Source organism: Eptatretus burgeri, chromosome 4 (genome assembly GCF_056783735.1).
Source record: "Eptatretus burgeri isolate ZD-2024b chromosome 4, Ebu_testis_v1, whole genome shotgun sequence".
NCBI lineage: Eukaryota > Metazoa > Chordata > Myxini > Myxiniformes > Myxinidae > Eptatretus > Eptatretus burgeri.
In genome coordinates this window covers 96,529,494-96,543,658 of record NC_140964.1, presented here as the reverse complement: position 1 = coordinate 96,543,658, position 14,165 = coordinate 96,529,494, and the positions used below count along the sequence as shown (strand labels likewise).

General features: G+C 41.6%; 1 protein-coding gene across 6 annotated transcripts in view; it reads right to left on the bottom strand.

Annotated features, from left to right (window-relative positions):
- Positions 1-14,165, bottom strand: part of LOC147028714 (ephrin type-A receptor 7-like) — a 468,482-nt gene that overhangs the window by 181,134 nt on the left and 273,183 nt on the right. For all 6 annotated transcript variants that reach the window (XR_015057684.1, XM_085879384.1, XM_085879380.1 and 3 more), the window contains 2 exons: positions 3,972-4,097; positions 1,257-1,442 (listed from right to left, as the gene is read on the bottom strand). Coding sequence is in view for 5 of the 6 variants with exons in the window: in XM_085879384.1 (XP_085735510.1) it covers positions 1,257-1,442; positions 3,972-4,097 (312 nt within the window). In the remaining variant the exon portion in view is untranslated. The remainder of the gene's footprint in view (positions 1-1,256; positions 1,443-3,971; positions 4,098-14,165) is intronic.

Sequence of the window (14,165 nt, the reverse complement as noted above, 5' to 3'; positions counted from 1 at the left end):
CAACGGACTTTACGTCCATCCGAGGGATGGCACACTTTGTGTTGCATCTCCATGCTTGCAAAGCATTACTGCAATAGTTTATAGTCAGGTCAGGAATCAAATCCTTCCAAGATCGCTTCAAGGCAAGTCCACTACATCTGCACAATCCTCTCAGACATTGAGTTTATCCAGGCAACAGAGGAAGAAAACAAAAAGAAATGAAAATAAAATATCAATAAACAATTTTTATATTCGTATCTCTGAAATGCTCGAATTCAAAACAGGAATGTTTGTGAATTTGATAGAATTGAGGGAAAACACTAATTGCATTGTTAATTGGCGTCTGAGGATCAGGGCACCGATGCAACTTGCCAATGGCCATGATCTTTTTTCAAAATGATGAAAGATTTGTCATGATCGAAGGCCCATTGGTAATACGCCATGCATCATGGTACTCGACAAGTTAGGTCGTTGTGTTGAGAACGGTATTAGTGGTGTGATTCTGGTGATCCTAGGTAGTTTTAGATGGGACATCGAAGTCAAGTTCATTGGGTAACAAGCAGAAATATTTTGCTTTGATTCCTCATGGTGTGTAATATGACAGGAACTGTAACATTTTCTTTATTAGAAGCAGAACAACAACAATAAAAAAGTGCAAAATAACTTGTGCTTATTTCTTAAATGATTAACGAGAAGATTTCCATAATTCTCATTGTTATTTATCACTGATCTTCCCCCACATGGAGGAGTACCTTTGAATTAAACGAATAAGGCAAGGAAGTGAACAACACCCTAAATGGAAAATATCAAATCAATTTTTAATAAAGATGTGGTTCTCGGCTAGGTTCAAGTCGCATCACGCTCACAGAACCAGAGTACATTACGAGAGCACCAATAAGTCCATTGTGCTTAGAGTGGGTTTCAGCATCAGGCAAAAAGCCACAGGAAGTGTGAACAATGAGTGAACATGCGGAGAGGATAAAGAGCTCGTTTCAAGAGAGCTGTGCGTTTGTGAAAAATCCAGCATCACTGGGTAATCAAGTTTGAAATAGCTTCAGGAGAAAGGTTTTGGATTTCACTTTAAAAATAAAATTTCTGATATTTTCAGGATATTCATTCTATAATTCAGTGTATTTTCGATTACAGCAATAGTGACTCAGATGTTGATAGTGTAATAATCATTTGCTATGCCTCGTCACAAAGTGGCCAGATTGATTTATAATTAAAGCAAAAGGAAATAAATATATCATGAAAACACACACACACACAGTACTCACTGCGTGTGATAACACCCTCTAAACGGATGATGTTAGGGTGATCAAACTGCCCCATGATGCTCGCCTCACACAGAAAGTCCCTCCGCTGCTCCTCCGTATAGCCGGCCTTCAGTGTTTTTACGGCCACCGGAGCAGCCTGTCCCCCAGGAAGTCTCATGCGGCCACGGCACACCTCACCAAATTCACCTGCAATCACACGGCATGAGTGCTATTGGATGCACTTGCAACACAGATGTACATTCCCCCCCCCCAATCATCTGTTTCTCTAGAGGAGCTATCTGGATGAGATTATAGCGCACATACAATATCAGTTAAAAATAAATAAACAAATAAAAAGGCGATAAGACGAAGGTGTGCTTAAAAAGTTAATACAAGTGTTGTTTGTCAATGCTTGCAATTAGAAATGAGAAATAATATAATGTAGATATAAACATAAGAAAGAACAATATTTATTTGGGTTTGTGACAATCATGATTTTATTTTTTTTTGGAAAAAACATGACATTACATCATAATGTGAAAGTTTTTGTTCAGAAGACAAAGATTTGCCATTAGCCTTTTTTTCTTAATAGCACGCTGGTGAAGCATAGAGTGCTGCTGCAAGGGACAGATCTTACTCTCGGCAATGACTCGTGGGAAGCAATGACTTTGAAGCCATCCATGGAACAGAAATCATTTGAGGCAGAATTACCAACACAGCAATCGCTGAATTGGACTACGTAACACACAAAAATATATGTACGTGTGCATGTGGACATCTTTATAAACACTCACACGCAAAAATAGAAGAGACTGTTTTTTGCCAAGGCATACAGATCGATGTTTAGCAGGACGATGAGCCCATCAGTGAATGCGATTTCAGACAGATTTTATCCCTCTCTCTCTCTCTCTCTCTCTGGTAAGCACAAATATCAGACAACCGATGGCAAGGTTCAACTGCAGTCCGATAGCAATGTGTCTCATTGAGGTTTCTCTTCAACTGGAATCCATTTTTCACACAATTGCCTGCAACACGATATGGTTCTTCCCTATGTTTTAGACCAGCCTGGCACCAATCGTACTCCATTGTACCTTGACACGACAGCCCTTTGTTATTAGACAATCGGCCAACCTGGCCCACAGGTTCCCAGCTGAGTTCCTTTGAGTTTGCCGAGTTAATGAAAATCTTTGGCCTGGACGGAATCTGGGTGCGGTCAAAAGCATGCTTTGAAGCCGTAGCTCAGACGATATGCTTCAGACAACTTCATCGGTATTCGAAACGTACAACATGGCCGCCTGAAAGAAACAGGCTGTGTGCTATTACTTGGACTTCCACAAAAATATAATTATACCAGTTTCCATTATTTCTCAAAACATTTCTTTTCAATTTGAAAATTTGATAGATAGGAAATTATTGAGAGGAAAAAAAAGGAAAGATTACAATATTTCTCTTACAATTGTCTCTCTTTTTTTTTAACCAAACTACTAATTGACAAAGAGGACCATGAAGGCTTGCATGCTTAATCAGCTTTCTGCGAAAGTGATTGATGAACGCCTTCGTTAACTTGGTCACTTCCTTGAGAGTTATACCGAGTTGTCACATTGCGCATTTACTCATCACCACACCTTTTATGTGATTCCACTGATGATTTTCTGCTAAAATATCATGAAGTGATATTAAATACTCCTTCGGCATTTGTATTAAACAAATACACATTCAGCATTATTATAGGCCAGTGCTTTGTCTTTTTCCTCATCACACCACAAATATTTCAAATAGTTTCTATCCAAATACAGCATATCTCTATCCCTGAATATCCTGCCGTATTTGAGAGCATCACCCAATTGTTTTTAATATTAAAAATATTTTCAAACATCTTGGAACATCTTTCTATTGTAGTGCAATCCATCATTCGACCATACAACACCGCTATTCCACTTATAAAATTGGATCGCATTTAATTTTCAAAAAGTTATGCACAGCATTTGTTTAGCTCCAGCCTGTATTTACGTCACAAGTAGCTGGCAGGATGGCCGAGAGGTATGCATACTCGCCTCGGAACTATGTAGACTGGGTTCAAATACTTGGACAGCTATAAACTGTCACCCTGGTGTTTCGCATGCAGGGGGGACGCATCAATGTGTGCTCCGTCCCTTGAGCGACGTCTTACTGGGTGTTCCGTCTGATAGCATTAGTTTGTGGATGTTAAAAATCCCGTATGTGATGTCCTTTGTGAAGAGTAGGTGAGTTATGGCCCGGTGTCCTTTGTGAATGTTTTGTCCTTTGTGAAGAGTAGGTGAGTTATGGTCTGGCACTATTAACAAATTACAAATTTGGCCTCCTTGGATGCTACTTGATACCAGGCTACACGATTTTTGATCATAGAGTGTGGCTGCTGTCTGGGCAACAGCTTCTGCAACGTAAAAAAGTTAACCAGGAAGTTTGGATGTTTCATATGAACAGCCTTCTTCGAATACGAAGGGCAACCAATGCACATGTCATGTTTCATATTGCTCTGGCTTGTGATAATTGCTATGTTCTCTAAGATTCGAATTCTTAAAGTAGGACTGTTTATGCACAAATGAGTAATCTACATCTAATCTCAAGTCATTGTGATTCCACGTGACATCTATAGATACGAGAGACTCCAATACCATAGAGTGCAACAAATAAGGCAAATACATTTTTTGATAATAATTATCGAGAATTACTGAGATCAATAAAAGCCTTACGTACCTGCTCCAACCACGCCCTCGATCAGGATCCTGTTGACATCAATTTCTCGAGCAAACTCATGGACAGCTTCGCACGGGTCCTCGTAGGTAAAGGGGTCCACATACATTTTGAGTCCAGGAAGTTTAACTATGGGTTTCAGGGTCAGTACATGGATGCAGACAATACTTAGAAACATGTAAGGCGGGTCAGCCTTCATTCTTACTTCAGCGATAATGAATCAGTATTATTGGGTTTGCCTGAAAGATTATCTCCAACATTCCAGATTCACATCACCCCATAGCTGGACTTGTTGGAAGATGAGTGATATCACAGAAGTTTTCAATGAAAAATAATATAACTGCAATCTCAATTTCATTAACATGTAGATTTTGAAAGATATCATTTTCAATCAGGGTGGTAGTGTGCTCACTTCAGAGCTGGCTGATAATATGTGGGTTTAATTCCTGGAAGAATTGCTTCCAATTAGAGCTACTATTCTGCTGTGGTGTCGGCAGAATGTTCTGCATTGTGGAGCACATTTTCCTTTTGAAGAGACATTAAGTTACTTGTGCAATGTGGATGTGCAATGTGGATCTTTCTATGAAAGATGCCATGGCAACAATAGCAATCTTTTGTGTTGACACACTGAACAAATTCCAAAATGTATTTACAAGTCACGCAACAGAGTTGACCATCTTGTCTCGTTTGAACCTTTTTTTGGGCTGGCATCGCTATAGAAGCTGTGTAAAGCCACATGCATGTTTTTGGCCTCCATCAGAGAATGTGTTCTTGCAATACCAGGTTAATAGTGTAGGTGGGAAATACAGGATGTAGGTAGGTAAAACACACCCTGAAAGGAGGTGACTGATGGTCGAGTTAAGTACCAAGGTTGCTTGCTGTGCTGCAGTGGTGGTGGTGTTACTCGAATGCTACGAGAATAAACGTTTTGCAAAACTTGGGCTGTTTTTATTCTTTTCTGGGCACATGAGTATGATGAGGGTCCAGGAATACCAGGACACCGCAGGGTGCAACATTTGGTGCCATGACTTGGATTCGGCTGTGATGTGCAAGGCCCAGCAGAACATAGGATGTGGCAGAGCAGGGGCTCTGAGTGGAGTTACAAAAACCGCAAGTGCCAGCGTATATTTATGTTGGACGTGAAGGACATGATTTAGCCGTTTATTTTTTTTTAGCTGAATTTTGCTCAGTGGCATTTCTTGCCAAAGGCCTGAGAGGCACTTGCTCCCAAAAAGTTGGCAAGCTCGTGCTCAGGTTGGGATGGCTGCAAGAAACGTGACCGAATTATGAGTGTTGATGAGAGCGCTGTGACACTGAGTGAGTCGACGGCTGCACAAACTGAGGAGCAGCAATCTTCGGGAGACTATAGGTCATATGCATCAGAAGTTTTTGTGATGAACTACCACTAACAGTTTAAAGATATACCTTCCTACTCTGGTTCACGGGATGTCCGAGCGGTTTTTATGAGACTAACCCGGGTTTCAGCTGAAGACTGGGTATAGGATGTGTTATGTGCTTGCTTATGATGGGTTATTGAAAAAAGCTCAACAATGGAATCTGATGTTGAGATATGTAGCTGGGGATGCACAGGCTCTCCTTCGAAATATAACCTATTTCAAACGGACAATGAAACATGCTTTCGCAGAAATTGTGGAGGAATGCGAGAAAGGAGATGTATGTGCTGAACCCATGAATGCATTCTTTGCTGGAGTGCAGAGGCCAAGAAAAACTGCATGTCAGTTTGCCATTTCTCTGGATGCTTTGGTCCATCAGGTAGAAGAAAAAAAAATCATCGAAATTTGTTTGGAGACTGGGATATTAAGCTCAGGCAGTTTATGAGTGGGGTGAGCAAGAAGTATGTATTTCAGCACCTGACACCCATGGACCCAGAAGACATGTCAATTGAAGCATTCCAGAGGGAATTGCAGAAAGTGGCAAAATAACAGATGGAATGGTAGATAAAGAGAACCGAGCAAACCAGGTATATGCAACAAAGGGAGACAACAAACAAGGAGTTACACCGGTTAATGTGTGAAGTAGGCATGGATGGAACACTAATTTCCAGAAATGGAACATAAACAGCAAGCAGTGAAACAAACACCATCAATGCGTGTGATCGTGTATCTGGTGAATTCTCTGGGCAGAGTAGCAGAGCAGGTAATACAGTAGACCAGAAGGGTGGGATGCATACAAGGCAAAGCACCAGCCTCCAGACCAAGGACAAGATGAATGGGGAAAAAAGGCAGTTTAGGGATAGGTGATATGAATGTTTCAGGCCCCTCAGGCAGCAGCAAACAGCAGAGATAGGGGGATAGGCTGGTATATGCTTCAGATTAAAAAAATAAAATGGCATTATGTGAAGGGCTGTCCATTTCCATCAGTCAGGCAGGTCCAGAACAGATTCAGGGGCTTGTAGCTCCAAAACAATCAGGATTTGGACCTCCATTGAATGAAGAACGCCCGTGGATTGGGGAAAATCTGTGAGCAACAGGATTGGTGATGGAATAAACTGTATAGGTCAATCAAGTGGAGGTTCTCGGTTGAGTGGTACAATAGTGACACATTCAAGTCCAATGGTTATGGGTCCATGCAATGAGACTACGGTACAAGTTGAGTGGATATTTTGTAATGCCTGATTGGAAACTGGCTCGGAAGTAACGACAATTTCCGAACCATTTGTGGTCAGATGTAGTTACTCTCCCAGCAATGGATGGAGGTCCTCATGGTCAGACATGAGATCAGGGCCATCTCTCGAGGCATATCTTGAGCTTTCAATACAGTCTGGAATCCCACATTGCTCTCCAAACTCTGCCTATGGCATCCAATGCCAGCTCCAGACAAGGCTTACTGACTTCCTCCATTCTCACAGTGGATATGTGGCTCTCAAAAGAATCCTTTCATCTCCCTTCCCTGTTAAGGCTGCAGTGCCTCAAGGCTGTGTTCTGGGCCCAATCCTAAACATCATCCACACTCTCTATGACTCACAAAAATCCCCTTTTTATATTTTCTGGTGACTGCACCCTCTGCTCTGACATCCCTCATCCTTCAGATTAGCAGGCAGCAGCCTCTTCCATCTCTTCAGACCTTGACAAAACCACAATCTCGTCAAAAACTTGGAACATATCTTTCAATCCCGACAAATCCTTCCGTACATCTACAATGGCCTGAATAAGCATATTCACCCCCTCCAAAGTTTTCACATTTTGATGCTACCTGAGATTATTTCATGATGCTTTCAAATAAAACGTAATCAAGAGTTTTCACAAACTACTCCAAATTGATAAAGCTAAAAAAAATGCAGATAAAATGTGAATAAGTTTGATTAACAGAGGAAATCAGATGATTCTTGGTTGCATAAGTATTCATCAACCCCAAATCACTTCAGGAGCAAATTATTTGTTTGAAAAGTTACAAAATAAGTGTAATAGGTTCACCTGTCTGTAATCAATGGTTTAACATATAAATTAATCTCTCCCACTTATCTGAGGAGTTTTAAGTTGAAATTCACTTGGTCAACCAACAAGGCAAATATGAATATCAAGTAGCTTTCCAAGGAAATCAGACATAAAGTGGTGAAGAAGCACCGTTCAGGAGAGGGTTATCAGAAGATTTCACAGGTACTCATTATCCCTTCGAGTACAGTGAAACCCATCAATAAGAAGTAGAAGACATCACATCCCATAAAGACTACCCAGATCAGGTCAGCCACCCAAACTCAGTTGCCAAGTAAGCAGGAAACTGGTTCGGGAAGTCACTAATAATATCCTGTTTCATTCACAAATCTGGCCTCGATGGACAGGTGGCGAGAAAGAAGCCATTACTGAAAAAGACACATCAAAAAGCTCATATGGAGTTTGCAAAAAAGCATCTTAATGATACTGCAAGCGTGTGGAGAAAAGTTTTGTGGTCAGACAAGATGGACATTGAACTTTCTGGTCAAAATTCAAAGCATTACGTCTGGCACAAACATGATGCTGCACATCACCCAATCAGCACCAACCCTACTGTCAAACATTGTGATGGCAGCGTCATATTATGGGGCTGTTTTTCATCAGCAGGGGCTGGAAAGCTTGTTAGGTTAGAAGGGACAATGGACGGTGCAAAGTCCAGAAGAATAAAGAAAACACAAGGAAATTAGACACATGTGGTGGCCATTCAGCCCATCATGCCTGCACCACATCAACACCACGCCAATTTATCAACGCCAGATCAAAATAAGCAAATCCAAAAAAAGTTTTTGTCATTTTTGTATGTTTTTGTATTTCCCCCCTACCCCTCCCCCCCCGCCTTTTGGGGAGGTGGCATGGACTTGGGGAAAAAACACACAACATCAACCACACAACGCCCCTTGATGAGACCCCCACCAACAGCACTCCGTACACGTGCACACAATCACCTATCGATGCTCAAACTACCTAAAAGTCCTGCCAACATCCCTGTACCCCTCTATCTCCATAACTTACAGGTACCCATGTAATTCCAACTTAAACTTATCTCTTGTTTTTGTTGCCAGTACCTTTCCAGAGAGGCCATTCCATGGATTAAGCATGAGTCACATTTGCTCTACGGCTAGGATACGGCGGCCGTACCCCCCCCCCTGAATTGACAGAAATGTGCAGCGGCTGCAGAGTTTCTGAGGTGGCCTCAGGGTGGCCCTATGCCATATGGGTATCTTTTACAGGCCGTAGGGGTCTCCGTGGAATTAAAGTGGGGTAGGCTCCTATCAATGAAAAATAAATTTTGCCAACCCCCCAAAAATTACGGCGGCCGCACTATTTCCACGTTCGCCTTAGGGCCCCCCTGTGGTCGCCTTGCGGGCACCTTGAGGCTACCTTGCGTCTGCCTTGAAAATTCTATGGCTGCCGCAGGGACGCCCTAAAGTCACCGTGCGACATCAAATCAAAGACCGTACGGCACCCCCACGTTTTCGGTCTCCACAATTTATAAATACCCCATGCGGCTACCCGAAAAATAAAAACATATGTGACTGCGACATTGCGTGACCGTGGAAATACTGCGGCCGCCCTATAATTGCTTGTGGCCGTAGATTTTTTAGACCCTACGGCCGCCGAGCCAATCGCGACTCTCTGAGTAAAATCCCCTGCCTTGCTATCGTCTTAACTCTCCTCTTCTTTACTCTCAAGATATGGCCCCTGGTCCTATCACTGTCTACTCTGTTGAATAATTCATCTTTTCATATATATATATATATATATATATATATATATATATATATATATATATATATATATATATATATATATATGTACCTTTCATTATTTTTAACATCTCCATCATATCTCCTCGTAACTGCCTCCTTTTTACTGTGTAAAGCCCTGTCTCCTTGAGCTATTCCTCACAGCTGAGTCTAGCTCGACCCGGAATCAATCGATTAGCCCTGCGCTGAGCCCTCTTCATGGCATATATGTCCTTCCTAAGTTGTAGTGACCAAAACTGCACGTAATATTCTCGATGTAGCCCTTACTAAATTCCTATACAATGTTAATACCACCTCTTTTGATTTGTAATTGAACCCCCTCCTTATACAACCTAAAACCCGATTTGTTTTACCTCTAGCTGCCTGGCACTGAGCTGCTTGTTTACCTCCCATATCTTTTACCAGCCCCAGATCCTTCTCCTGTGTGACATGTCCCAAAATTACCCCTTGCATCCAGTAATCTCTATTTTCATTGTTCTTTCCCATCCCCAACACCTTACACTTGCTCAGGTTAAATTCCATCTGCCAATCTTCTGTCCAATCTTTGCAAGTATCAATATTTTCCTGAATCTGATCACCACCCCCTCTGCTATCTACCTCACCTCCAAGCTTTGTGTCATCTGCAAATTTGGAAAGTATACTCATTACTCAAATATCCAAATCGGTGATGTAAATAATGAATCGGTACGAGTATTGATCCCTGAGGTATCCCACTACTTACATCCTCCCAGCAGGACATCCTCCCACTCACAGTCACTCTTTACTTCCCATCATTATGCCAGTTTGCAATCGAATTAGCTACCTGACCAGCTACTCCACAATCCCTCACTTTGGCTAACAACCTCCGATGTGGTACCTTATCAAATGCCTTCTTTATGTCTAGATAGACTATGTCCACCGCCTTTCCCTCAACCACCCAATCAGAAACTGCTTTATTGAACTCTCAAAGATTTGGTAGACAGGAACTACCTTTGGTAAACCCATGCTGACTATCTTTAATTAGTTAGTATTTATTTAAATGGTTCCTCATGTGGTCCCAAATTTATATCTCCAACACCCACTCCTCAAGTGAAGTCAAACTACCAGGTCTATAGTTTACCAATTCCTCTCTGGATCCTTTCATAAATAATGGTGTTACATTTGCTACTCTCCAATCCTTGATGAAAACCTGCTTGAGTCATCCATGAATCTGAACCTGGGTAGGAGATTCACATTTCAGCAGGACAATGATCCGAAGAATAAAGCTAAAGCCACACTGGAGTGGCTGATTAAGAAGAAAATAAATGTTCTTCAGTGGCCCAGTCAAAGTCCCGACTTGACCAAAATTGAATATTTATGGTGAGACTTGAAGATTGCAGTCCTTCAACAATCCCCATGAAACTTGGCACAACAAGAGCAATTTTCCTGTGAAATATGGGCAAAGATTTCACCATTTCACTGTGCAAAGCTCGTAGAGACCTACCCAAAAACATTTGTCGCAGTCATAGCTGCAAACATTGCTTCCACCTAGTGCTGACCTCAGGGGCTGAATACTTTTGTAACCAGTGAATACTCTTCCTTGTCACGCACCCAACGTATCCACCTAATTTGTCCGAATATGTCCAAAACTTTTTGAGATATCGTGCTATATATCGTTTTTGGCCCGATCTCACAATGGTGATGAATCACTTTAAAAAACTTTAGGAGCTGCATCTGGATCTGGATCTTCACCAAAACCTAATCAGTTTGTTCTCGTCACACACCGAAACTGTCCACAAAATTTCATCCGGATCCATCCACAACTTTTTGAGATATCCTGCACACAAACAAACAGACAAACAAACAAGAAGAATATGTCATGAGGAGCATGACACTTGCAAAATCCAGAAAAAAATTTGACCACAAAAATAATTGGTGGTTGAATTCAATGACCAAATATGCAACTCCTCTTCAAATTTTAAGTAAATCGGATGAAAATTGTCAATTTTAGAAATCCAGCCTATGTTCACCTTTTGGCCTAGGTGGACCTCCAAAATAATTGGTGGTTGAATTCAGTGAGCGGAAGTGTATATCCTCTTCAATATTCAAGTCAACTGGATGAAAATTGAGGATTTTAGAAATACTGCCTGAGATGTTGACGTTGGGCCCACGTTGACCTTTTGGTCCAAGTTGATCTCAAAAATAATTGGCTCGTTGAATTCAGTGACCTGAAATATTAATCCACTTCAAATATCAAGTCAATCGGATGAAAATTGAGGATTTTCGAAATACCACCTTGATTGTTGACCTTTGACCTATGTTGACCTTTTGACCTTTTTCCTCAAAAACAATAAACTTCCTCCTTATGACAAACTCTACTACGTGGTGAAGTTTTGTGAAGATCGGTTGAGAATTGAGACCTGTAGGCAATAGACAGACAGACAGACAGACAGACAGACAGACAGACAGACAGAACAAGCCGGTAGGCGGACATGGGTCTTCGATCAAGTCGAATTTAGTCGTTTTTCAGCCGTTACTAGCCAACAAAAGTGTCCATAGCAACGGTTCTTTCTCGCACATAACTTGGACATACCATGAACCTACCATACCAGTTTCATGTATATCTGACTCATAGTCTCCGAGATATAACGAACTTCGTTTTTTTTCTTGTTTTCGACCATGGTTCATTCAAAGTCTATCTTCTCCGACAGTTTTCATAGGATCTGGCTGGAAATATTTGACAATATGTCTGAATGTACTGCCCACATTCGCTCGTGGCCCGATTTTTGATTTTCGAAAAAAAAATTGAGTTTTTTTGAAAATTTCAAAGGTCCATTGCTAGGCAACGGATGGGTCCATAGCGACAGTTCTCATTTTCACACAACTAGGTCATGGTATGAACCTACCAACCAAGTTTCATCGAAATTGCCATTGTATTAATGGAGCACTAGACCGAACAGACATAAATACATAGACAGACAGACAAACAAGCTGGTAGGCGGACATGGGTAGTCGCGATGGGCCCCTTCGATGGGGAAATGACCTGAGGATTAAGCACTAGAAAATTCATGATTCTCGCTTCAAGGGTTAATGCTGCAGATTGTTTTTTCGTGAAAATACCCCCACATTTAGAGGTTTTTCGGCCATTGCTAGGCAACGGAGGGGTCCGCAGCAACGGTTCTCACACATAACTAGGACATACCATGAATCTACCATACCAGTTTCATATATATCTGACTCATAGTCTCTGAGAGATAACGAACTTCGTTTTTTTATTGTTTTCGACCAGGGTTCATTCAAAGTCTTTCTTCTCCGACAGTTTTCATAGGATCCGGCTGGAAATTTTTGACAATATGGCTGAATGTACTGCCCACAGTCGTGCAGCCCGATTTTTGATTTTCGAAAAAAATTAATTTTTATGATTTTTTCTAAAATTTCAGTCTGGTTGCTCGGCAATGGTGGTGTCCATAGCAACGTTTATCATTTGCACACAACTGGGTCATGGTATGAACCTACCAACCAAGTTTCATCGAAATCGCCATTGTATTAACGGAGCACTGGACCAAACAGAGGGACAGACAGACAGACAGACAAACATATCGACGGGAATACTGATAATAAGGGTAGACGAGATCGAGTACCCAATAACAAAATTGACCGACCAATACACTTGAAAAATATTCGATTTAGCAAGTAACAAAGTGACATACAGAAAGGGGTGAAAACATAACGTCCTCCACCTTCAGTGGCGGAGGTAACAACCTATAGATGGTCGAGGGATTTGGAGAATCATCCTACCAATGGTACTGATCCAGTAGTTCACACATAATTGCACCAGATATGGCATAATTGCATATTCACCCTTCTGTTTAATGTTTGATCAGATCTATAGATTGCACATTGACTTGATGATGCAAATAATCACAGTGCACGAGTACAGACAACTGGAAGGCTTCGTCAAGGAGTTGTGAGATGCCCTTGCCCAAGGCCAATGATGCATCTTAAGAGCAGATTGAGTATGCAAAAGATTCCCAGAAACGATGGCTTGATAAAACTCGAGAGGCTGCACTTGAGCTTGGGGACAGGGTGCTGGTTGTAAATAAGTCACTGAGGTGAGAAAAGGAAAATTGCTGGTCATTGGGAGGGGCAACTTTACAAGATAACCAATCAGCTACTGGAGATTCAGGATTATGTGGTAGAGAGGAAAGATGATAAAAAACGAAGAAACCCCTCAATTGCAATTTGTGTACACCTTGTAATTTTCTGTCTTTTATGGCCAGGAAGAAATGTGGAAACAAGCAGGATATCAGGAGCCAGGATAAGAGCTTCAGTGAGAAAGGGCCAGGGCCAGGAGACGAGAGAAAGGTATGCCTTGAGGAAAAAGAAGAGCTCACCAGCTGATGACAAGTATTACCACTGCATGGTACAGAAGAGCAGGTTGGGAATCAAAGGAACAAGGGGATAAATCAAAGCGAGATGGCACGTTATGAGGTAGGAAATTGTCTCCCAGATGCGGTTGGTGCAGAAACCGTGGACCAGGGATGACAGCATCCCAAAGGCCATGCAGGAGGAAGGAGAGTTATGTTCCCCATCCACACTGGGAAAAACATGCGTATTGGATGTGATGGGATCAGAAAAGTTGAGCACAGTACAACAGAAAGTCAAAACTGAATGCCAAGGCAAGATAAATCTGTTGTTGAGGTTTCTGGAATATACTTGTTTGTTTTGGAACCTAAGAGGTGAATGCTGTTTAGTTAAATAAATGGTTTTGTTTTTTATTTAAAATCATTACCTCCACCACCTAAAGTGGATGGACTTTATGTTTTCACTCCTGTCTGTCTGTCTCATTGTTTGTTTGTTTGTTTGCGAGCACCGTATCTCAAAATTTTGTGGACGAGTCGTGACAAAACGAGGTGGATGAGTTGGTTCGGTGACAAGAACAAGCCGATTCGATTTTGGTTCAGATCCGATCCAGATCTGGCCTATCAGTTGGATATCACTGAGGTCATAATTCTGAAACA